Here is a 10,650-nt window from a genome sequence, read left to right as displayed (position 1 = left end):
CCAGCCTTCTCCTGGCTAACCTGATGCACTCTGGAGTCATATGTGTGAGATGCACCAGCCTTCTCCTGGCTAACCTGATGTACTCAGGAGTCATATGTGTGAGATGCACCAGCCTTCTCCTGGCTAACCTGGTGCACTCTTGCAGTAGAGGGGAATCAATACTTAATAAACACAGTAACACTCTTGTGACTTACCAGGCAATAAGTGCTGTCTATCTATAGTTGCATGTCCTTCTCTTTTACACAGATGTGGTTTGTGTGGGTCAGTTTCACCACAAACATAAGAGAGAGAAGTGCTGTTCTAGGATGGCCCTAAGGTCACCAGGTAACAGGGATGTTTTGGTCTCAGTATAATGGCCTCATAGGTGGCTCAGTATGGCTCATAGATGACATATGTGGTCATAATGCAGTACTTTGTTGACCAAATGTCAGTGGTGCATGGCTGTTGTGTTGACTCTATTAGAAGTGTTGTTAATTACTGATAGGTTATTTGGATCAATGTTTATAACTATGTACAAAGCTTAGAGAATTTTCATTAATGTTTATAAATGCTCTTTCTTAACACTAGGTGGGGTAATAATCTCATGGGTTTTGGAGATTCCCCCCATATATTTGTTATAGAAAAATATGAGCAACACTATTTGGTGATAAAATAAAGATGAAGTAAAGTTTGTGTTTGGTCTTTTTCTGTAGTTTACTTAGAGCTAAAGAAAGTCATCTTTTAGTTTTTAAGACAAAACTTTATTTTTAAGTAATATATAGCTTTTGAAAACTATTTTAATAGTTTAAACAATTTTAAAATTAATTTCTACTCTATAATAATTGAAATAACATAAAAAAAATCTAAACAATCAGCAATTGAGTGGTGTTGATTTGGCTTAGAACTTACATGTTGAATTTTGACCTCTTGTTGGATAATAAAAATATATTTGAACTACTTTTTTATTGTTAGTAGAATACTGTGGGTCAAAAATGGGGTCCCGTGTCCAGCTCGCCACAGGGCTAGGGCCACTCATGGAGGTGGATGCGGGAAGTTTGCGTGAATCCCATAGCCACCAGGTAGGCATTAGGCTGTGAGAAGCTGTGGACACTCCTCTGGGACTGGGAAAGGTGCAGTCTGAGGTCTGTGCTAGAATCTGGCTTGGGGGTCTCGGCCCACGCAGAGGTCTAGACCCGCAGGTTCTCTTGGGCACTGCAGATGCCACTGAATGCTGTGGAAGAGCTGGCTCTGGCCCCGGGGCCGAAGGGAAAAGGGCAGGAGGAAGGCTCCAGCAGCTGGTTATCCTGTGCAGAGTCCTTAGGTTGGCTGGCGGGAGGCAGACATGGCCGAATCACAGGGAGGCCTCCCATGGAGCTTAGATGCGAGGCTCAGTAGGGGGAGACCTGTTCTATTGCTCCTACACATCAGATCCTGATGAGAAGAGGCAGTCCATGGTTTTAAGGCGTTTATTGTAGAAAGGTAGAGAGAGGGAGAAGAGTAGAGAAGTAGAGGCCAGCCATGGCTACATGGAGAGAGGGGGAGCAAGAGGCAGAGAGAGAGACAGAGACAGAGACAGAGACAGAGACAGACAGACAAGAGGGTAAGAGAGGAAGAGGCAAACAGCCCCTTTTATAGTGGGACCCTACCTGGCTATTGCAAGGTAACTGTGGGGAGGAGCATGCCTGGCTGTTGCCAGGTAACTGTAAGAGTGGAGTCCAGACAGAATACCAGGAGCTTAGGCATTGCCAAAGTGACTGATGGCCACACACCTCTCTGCGGGGGGGGGGGGGGGCTGTGGGAAGCTGTAGCTATGAAAAGGAGCCAGGGACGTCCCTTGGTGGCACAAGCCACCTACTGGATCACCCGGGTTCAAGGCCTGTGCTTGGACTGGAGACCGGGCTATCTGTGCACAGCTCACTGCCCCACAGAGTACTAAATCTTTTCTGTTCTCACTAGTGAGTCTTCACAATTAATGATCCAAGGTTAGTTTAAATAGAAAAGGACACCTTAAATTATCTTTGCTCAGATAACTTCATAGGAAAAAATATTAATCAGACAGCACTTTAATAAACCCACTGGGAACATACTCCGTGTCCCAGCAAGCTGGAAAGTAAACAGTCCCTGTAAATTATGCAGGGTGGTGTTGGTTTCCATTACCAGCTCTCTTTAAAGTTGGGCCAGGAAACAACACTGCTGTACCCTGCTTCTGCTTCACCCAGCACATGTGAACTGCCAACTACTGACAGCCTAGACGTCAGACGGAAAGACTTGCCTGGCCACTCTCCACAGCAGTGTACACAAATATTTCTATTGAGCTTGTAATATTTATTTTGTTTTGTTCTGTTAGTCATAGTTTTCTTTGACTTTTTTTTAGGAGGAGACAACCTGCTTGGCTCAACTGGACTTGGATGTCTGGCCTTGGGTCTTTGTGGGGAAGGGGAGTATGCTGGATCAAATAGCATGGACCTGGAGTGTGGGAGTCATTTCAGAATATAGCAGAACTTCAGGCCTTTTATGCTTAGTGATCTCATTTTCCCTAAGTATACAAGAGATAGGTATGGAATTAATTCATCAGGACCTTATGTATTAAAATTGTTGGCTTTTCATTAGATAGTTAATATGAGACTTGAAGTGACACAGTGTAACTTGTGTCACTACCTTGAGAGTGGACAGGTGGGAAGGTTATTCATGGCTATTTTTTGCCTCTCAGGTGGCAACCATTGTTTGTTGTTATGGAGTTAGGAAGGTTTTCTTTGGCTTCCTCAGCACTTGGCCATCTCCCAGTCCCACCTTATATTTGTCTGTCAGGCTCTCTTCCCTCTGCTCCCATCTGGACCTGTGTGAGCCAGCTGAGTCTTTTCTGCCACAAGAATCTTACCCGGAATACTGGTATTTTCTTGTGTTAGTGTGTTGGTTCTTCATCTTTTTTCAGTTTTGCAATGTTCTGTGTGTGTGTGTGTGTGTGTGTGTGTGTGTGTGTGTGTGTGTGACTATGTCCTCTTGTGGGATTTAAATTTTTGACTGTTTTGTTAAGCTTTTTAGCTAAATGGTTCTCCAAAACAAAAACAAACAACAACAACAACAAAAAAAAACCCAAAACTCTTACGTGTTTTCCACCAGAGACTCTATTACTGAGCGTTTGTAGCTGCTTTCTCCACTGCGCGGTTCCTTCTATTCCGTCTTCATATGAGGTTGTATTCAAAACCACTCTGCTTAGTCCTAACCTGACACTTACTGGTTCTTGAGAATATGAACTATTGTTTTCTCTTGATTTTTCTAAATATTCTGTCACAATCAGAAAAGTAATACATGTCTGTAATAGGAAAATGGAAAATTCAGGAAGTAGAAGAGAAATTGAAATCAATTTCTATTGGTCATGGTGGTGAAATTCCAGAATTGGAGAGGCAGAGGCAGATGAGTTTAAGGCTAGCTTCATCTACGTAGTGAGTTCCAGGCCAGCCAAAGAGACCCCAACTCAAAAAAAACAAACGTCTGTGTGTGTGTGTGTGTGTGTGTGTGTGTGTGTGTGTGTGTGTCTCGCTAGGGATTGAACCCAAAGTCTCCTGCAAATCAAGCAAATACTCTACTACTGAGCTCTTCTCTAGGCCTCTAAAACTACAATTATTCCTTTAATAATTATCAGGATAGAGTTGTGTGCAATCAGAAGCATTGCAGGCATTAGGGCATCAGTGCCATGGGTTCAGTCAGTGTCCCTTCTGGCTATTTCCCGCTCTGTACCGTCGTCAGGGCTGGTTGCTGCCCTTTTCCTTTCGCCCTTTCTCCCCCTCATGTGCCCACCATGCCCTGCTTGAACCTTGACATCTGTGCTGATTCACCATCACCTTATTTTTCCTGCTCAGGCTGACAGCTGACAGACAGCCGTCAATTCAGGGTCTCCTTTCATATCCCATGGGTAGCCCATGCCTGACCCCCTCCCCGCTGTGTCTTGCAACCTGGTTTTGGGTCCAATAACTCTGTTTCATCCAATTGCTGTAGCAGTGAATTGTCCAGGAGAAGTAAAGAGGTAGGGTCAGGGAGGGGGAAAGGAACAGTGTGTATATCATAAGTGTATAGCAGCAAGCATATTGTAAGGAATTTGATGGCAGGGGACTTAATGCCCCAGTGTCAACAGTAGAATTTGCACATATATTCACACCCCGCCATCAAATATCTACCTTTCTGGTTTCTAAGACTCTTAAAAAAATTATTATTATAAATAGGTACACTGTAGCTGACTTGAGACACACCAGAAAAGGGCGGCAGATCTTATTATGGATGGTTNTGAGCCACCATGTGGTTGCTGGGATTTGAACTCAGGACCTTCAGAAGGACAGTCAGTGCTCTTACCTGCTGAGCCATCTCTCCAGCAGTTTCTAAGACTCTTAAGTTGACTTTGAGTCTTCTCTTTTCTTTGAATATGTGTTTGTTCTTGGTTTCTTCAGGTTACTCTGTTTCTCTAAAGATGATCAAATAGGCAGTATAACACAAAGACAGCTTGTGCTACTGAGTTCTAGACCTTTTACATTTCCATCTCTTGAATTCCAGTTATAATTTCTGCTTGTCCTTTCTTAACTCTTTGTGTGTGTGTGTGTGTGTGTGTGTGTGTGTGTGTGTGTGTGTGTGTGTGTGTGTAGTCCCAGTACTTAAGCCACCAATCCCTGTCTTTGTTGTTCTGCATATCAAGGTCTGTTTTACTCACAAAGGTCATGTTATCCCTCACTCATAGAGTTTATTTGATTCTTTTTTGAATTATTTATGCAAATATTTGTTGTAGAAATGTTTAATCCCAACCCAGGGTTTCTACCCTGCCTTTGACCATTCAGTTCCTGGATGAAAGACACAACTTTTATATTTACATTAAGCCTTAAACAGCACAAGAGCTGGGCAGATACCTACCTGCTGTGCTATTAGAATCTACTTTCCTATCAATAACCCTGAGTTATTACTTACTATGTTTCATCTGGGCTGCTCTTAACGCCAATTGGCCAGCCCTCAGGGCCATATTCTCTTGAACTCACCTAACCCATGGTGCCTTCTCCACCATTCTCCTTGTTCTCATTCTCATGATTTTCCGGCCCCAAGCCAGGGAATCCTAAACTTCACCTATGTCTCTTCTACCCAGCTGTTGGCTGTGGGCATCTTTGCCAATCAGACATAACTTGGGGGCGAGGTCACACAGAGTCACCTGGATCTATGTGCAGATTCCAGGTCTTGGGGGCCCGCACTTAGCATTACAATACAAAGCAAGACCAAACCTCAACAATATTTTTTCTATTGAACTCCTTAGAGCCAAATTCTCTAGTAATTATTTTTCTTCATTAAAGAGTATTCTTCAAAGCTTATTTTTCAAAATTTGAATCAGTGTTTCACCATATCATTAACTGGTTCTTTCTAAGCTGTAGAAACATGGTCATGACTTGTGAATAGATTGTTTATAAAATGTTTGACAGTTTGTTTGTTTGTTTGTTTGTTTTTTAGTTTTCTTAGGTAAATGTTTCTATGTATCTTATTAAAAAATACCATGTGAATACGTGTGCACGTGTGGTTGAGTGTGCATGTTTGTGTGTGTATTATACTATTCTTAGGGTCAGTACAGGGAAGGGTGTGGTTTTGAATGACTGTGAAAAGACTTTTATTGGTTACAATTAACTTAGGATGAATGGAAGCATCAGTAGTTAATGAAGTGTTATTATCTAGTGCTTAGAATTTGCCCCCCAACTTTTATTTGTGTGAGTGTAGGCTTGCAGGTAGGTGTGTGTGCATGTGTATAGGTCAGAGGACAACTCTTCTTTCACTGTGGGTTAGGGAAATTAAACTCAGGTCGTTAGGCTTGCTTGACAGATGCCTTTACCTGAGGAATTTGCTGCCCCAAGAAAAAGTCATATTCTCCATAGCAAAGGATTTCAGGAGCCTTTTTAAAAGTTTTATTTGGACTCTAGTCAACCATCTTTACTTTTCTCTAGTAATACCTTTTGTTATGGTACAATCCTGGTCATGACTGATTAAAACAATAAACAGTAGTTAAATCATATATGTTTACGGGCTATAGAGTTAATGTTCATTACATAGCTTAGAATGATTTCCACAATTACACTGTATCTGAATACTTACCTTCTTTCATTACCTTCCATATACTGCAGGGATTATAGTGGGATTTTTAAAAATTACAATGTATTTGTTTATCTAAGGGGGGAGAGCACATGCACTACCACATGTGTGTGTGGGTCAGAGAACAACTCGTGGGAGCCACATCTCTCTTTCCAGCATGTGGGTTACAGGGCTGAACTCAGCTCCTCAAACTTGGCAGCATGTGCTTTTACATACTAAGCCTAAGGGGATATTTCTGAGAACTGTTGTAAACTTAACGATTCTGTTTTTTTATTATTTTTTTAATTTTAAAGAAAAACAGAGTCAACAGAGTTAGGATTTGATTAAAAACAATGATGGAAATGACCACTAATCACAGGTAAGAGGCCGTAAAGGTGTGCTTGCCTCAGGCCACACCTGAGGTCTCCTCATTATCATTCACAGGGAATGATGCGGCATGATCTTAGATCTCTTCCTTTAGTCCTCCTCACTCAAGTCACTGAGTGTCTGACATACAAGCATTGATTCCTTTGGTAAAGGGAAACAGCTCAGATATTTTTAGATTTGTCTGAGAGGCAGTAGTTACAAACAAAACATTGTGGAAAACTTGATGATTTTCAGAGCTTTGGGACCTTGACTTTGGAGCTAAATACTGTTTAAAAGCCAGAATAGCTAGATCCTGTTAATTCTGGGAGATTTATCTGCAGGTCCTAAGTTCTAGTGCAAGTGTCCCATAAGTGTTTCCACTGTGTGCTTTGCAAACATGAGTAGAAGTACTCACAGAAGTGATGATTTATAGTGCCCACCAGAGCAGCGGAATCTGGAGCATTGCAGCTTTCTTTCATTGATTTCTTTCATTGCTGTTTTAATATTTTATTCTGTTATCCACTGCTTTTCTGATTACTTTATGTTGTATTCTTAACTCCCTGCCTTTCCTTTTTACTAAACTTAAAGATAGATCATTATGGCAGCACAAGCTCTAGTTTAGGAACCCAGGAGTTGATTTCAGGTTGTGTGGCAATAAGCCATCTCTCTAGCTCCTCAAGACATTCTTGAATTATTTACTTGTCTTTGAGATATTCTTTTCATGAATTTAACTGATACATTCTTGCAAACAAAGGCAGATGTGTAATCATCTGATACTGGTCAAGGGGGTCAAGCCATGGAGAGATTTTACATAGATATAGATAAAACATTAGATACTTATGGGAATTAAAGACTTGTTTCTCAATGTTTCTTAAATGATATTCAGAAAAATAGGAGCATAGTAGTAGTATTAGGGGGAAAGTTTTTTTGTTGTTGTTTTTTTGGTTTTTTTTTTTTTTTTTTTGGTTTTTTGAGACAGGGTTTCTCTGTATAGCCCTGGCTATCCTGGAACTCACTCTGTAGACCAGGCTGGCCTCGAACTCAGAAATCCGCCTGCCTCTGCCTCCCAAGTGCTGGGATTAAAGGTGTGCGCCACCACGCCCGGCAAGTTTGCACACAACATATGCAACTTGAAGGAGTTATAGGGATCAAACTTCGGTCAACAGGCTTGGAAGCACTTGCATCTATTGAGTTTTTAGTGTGTGGTAGTTTAGAAGTATGTTTATTAAAGGAATTAGGTGATAAAAGTTGTAAATCCAGGCCTCCTGTCACTTAAGTACCTTTCTAGACTTTTAGTCTTTTGTATCATCTAAGCAACCAGTACAGTACACAGTGGACAGCTACCTTGGTAAAATTGATGCTGCTGTCTCTTCAGTCTTTTGATATCCTAGCTGCTGATTTGAATGTAGTGACCATAGAAGTAATTTAGCCCTTAAAAGTAGCGTTTCGGTGTGTTTCTCAGAAACACTTTCCTAGAACTCTTGGGTGCTGCCTGTTTACCGTTTCATGACCCAATCATTCTAACAGATGTGTGTCTGATACCATCAATTAGTTCTGATTGTTCCTGAGGAACCAGAGCTGATCATTACAGTGACGTAAATAGAGGCAGTCTTTCTCTGTAGCTGCTGGTCTTTCCTTTCTCATGTCTTCCCTCCTCTTCCTCTCTGCCTTCTTCATATTACCCCTGAGAGTCACTGCAGAAGGGGATTGAGTCATACTGCTGCTGGAGCAGACCTGAGTTTGAAAACTGGGCTCCCACAGTCGTAGTATGTGCAGTGTGGGAAAAATATACAATGTTAGTATAAAGCAGCAGGGACAAGTGCTTTTCATGGGTGTGAGGGTTGGTCACTGTTACTGGGTCCTGGGTCCTTTGTATCTTGCAGTCAGGGACAGTAGCACAGCGGTGTTAGCTGTAGGAGTCAGTGTGAGTATTCATTTCAGCCTTGATGGTTTTGTTATTATCACTTCTTTATCTCCGTTTCTTTTATATCTGTATTGATTTAAGGACGCTGTGCTAGGAGGTTGCCGTGAGTGAGTCCAGTCAGGCTGCAGAGTGAGATGTCTGAAAAAGAAATCAACTTTGTGATCGGAAAGTTATGGACTTGTCATTTGGGAGATTTTTTTGTTGTTGTTGTTTCTTCTTGACTGTCCTAGCACTGTGGTAATTTTATTATTTAAATTGAAGAATTCTTTAGGGCATGGTTTTCAAATCTGACTGTCATCTTAGCTTTCATTCTCTAACAAGCTGCAAGGACGATGCTAATAGTGCTCATTCTGTAGGCAGCTCACTGAGAACCACTGCAGCTCAGCACTGACCTCTGACATCCGTGGCAGAGCCACATGTGTGTGTGTGTTTAAGGAACACCGAGGAGCTCTGAAGATCTGGTGCCAGCAATGCCATTTAACACAGTATTGTCTTTCTTCATAGATTGGAGCCTATGATCAACAAATATGGGAAAAGTCTGTTGAACAAAGAGAAATCAAGGTAACAACTTTGTTTTGTTTATTTTGAAGCAGTTCTCTAAATTGTCTGTCACTTTGCCATTCCGTTTGTGTTTATTATATTAGTTAATTTTATCTGACGTTTTAAGAGATAAACCTATGGTTTCATAGTCCTGTCTTTTACTTCGTTCTACTTTGTAGCACCTTCCCTTTTTTTACCGTTCTTTCTAATGATCATGTTTTTTTGCCAGCTTTCCCCTTTCATTTGTCACCTTATACTTCTAGTTTGCTTTTCCTCTCTCTGATGCTGTCATTGCTCTGTACAGTTTATTAAACTGGTAAGTGTTTGAGGATGGTCGCCACCCGAGTGATTCTGCAAGCCTGCTGTGCTTATTAGGAATCTGCTTTTTGATGCTACTAACAGAGTGACTTGGGTGTAGAAAGAGTTGCTGAATTTAAAGGGGATTTAGGAAACTAGAATGTAACTCAGATGCTTTTCTGGTCAGCACTTTTCCTCTGGACCATGGATTACTGGTCTTATTCTGATAGGATATTCTCATAGCCTCTCTTGCTAGCATGAAAAACAGTTTTAAAACTAAATTTGTTGTTTCTCAGCATTCTTTGATAATACATTTTATATATTTTCATTTGCTTAGATACTAATCAGTATGTTCTTGCATGAGCTAAATGTAATTTGGGCCTAGAGAATGTTACTATAATCACTTGCTATTTTCTATAGAAATATTAGATTAGTTACTTAAAAATCTGCTCAAAAGATTTCTCACTATTCAGACTGCATCATCTATGAAAGCAGAAATAATTCTTTGATATTTAATAATTGTAATCTTTAAAGTTTTTATGAACAATACATTCATTTAGCAAAGTTCTAACATTTTACAGTAAGACTAAAGGTCACTAGGACAGAAAGACAGAGCTATAGTTTCTAAGTCCGGTATGTTATTACAGATAAGATAAAATCACTGAAGAGATGGGCCTGTGTTCAGTCTCTACAGGGTAATGCAGAAGGAAAATGCATGAGGAGGCTAGGAAAGATTTTGCAGATAAAACAGCTTGAGAGAGGAGTTGGACACATCCTGCAGTCAGACATACCAGACAGATGAAGGGCATATAAAATATCCAGGAAAGGAGGGAGGGAGGGCGAGGGCCCTGACCAAGGAACCCTTGGGAATGGGATTTGGCAATTGGATTGAGGAAGAAGATGAAGGTGATGAGCAGTAAGGCAGGAAAGGGAAGTGTCAGTCAGCATGAGAAGGCTGTGAGACCTTACCCAAGCCATGAGCAAACTTTGTAACAGTCGGGAAGACACTGAAGGATTTGAAGCAGAAAACTAAAATTACATCTTTATGAATTCCTTAAGGCAGTGATAGGTATGAGGAAATATTGGAACAGAGATTTAAAAGTGTTTTGGAAATAACCAGGCAGATCTTGGAAATCTAGGTATGTAACCTTCGTGTGTGTGTGTGTGTGTGTGTGTGTGTGTGTGTGTGTGTGCGTGCGTGTGTGTGTGTATGGGTATGCGTATGCTGTTATAACTATTAGGTATTATGTATATATTAATCAGGCATTTTACATATTATATAGATAGAATCTATATGTAAGTAGAGTTTCGTTGAATGATGAAAGAAAATGGCCAAAACCAGAACATTGAAAAATACCAGTATTTGGGCTGGTGAGATGGCTCAGTGGGTAAGAGCACCCGACTGCTCTTCCGAAGGTCCGGAGTTCAAATCCCAGCAACCACATGGTGGCTCATAA

General features: G+C 41.0%; 1 protein-coding gene across 6 annotated transcripts in view; it reads left to right on the top strand.

The window, feature by feature from the left end:
• Nucleotides 1–10,650, top strand: part of Phtf2 (putative homeodomain transcription factor 2) — a 115,106-nt gene that overhangs the window by 51,519 nt on the left and 52,937 nt on the right. For 3 of the 6 annotated variants that reach the window (XM_029534957.1, XM_029534956.1, XM_029534961.1), the window contains exons 3-4: nucleotides 8,861–8,917; nucleotides 9,201–9,212. In XM_029534957.1, coding sequence (XP_029390817.1) covers nucleotides 8,861–8,917; nucleotides 9,201–9,212 — 69 coding nt within the window. The remainder of the gene's footprint in view (nucleotides 1–8,860; nucleotides 8,918–9,200; nucleotides 9,213–10,650) is intronic. The other 3 variants (XM_029534958.1, XM_021188656.2, XM_029534959.1) reach the window with 1 other exon arrangement.

Source organism: Mus pahari, chromosome 2 (genome assembly GCF_900095145.1).
Source record: "Mus pahari chromosome 2, PAHARI_EIJ_v1.1, whole genome shotgun sequence".
Classification (NCBI taxonomy): domain Eukaryota; kingdom Metazoa; phylum Chordata; class Mammalia; order Rodentia; family Muridae; genus Mus; species Mus pahari.
The sequence above is the reverse complement of the archived record's forward strand: the minus strand, read 5'-3'. Positions and strand labels throughout refer to the sequence as shown.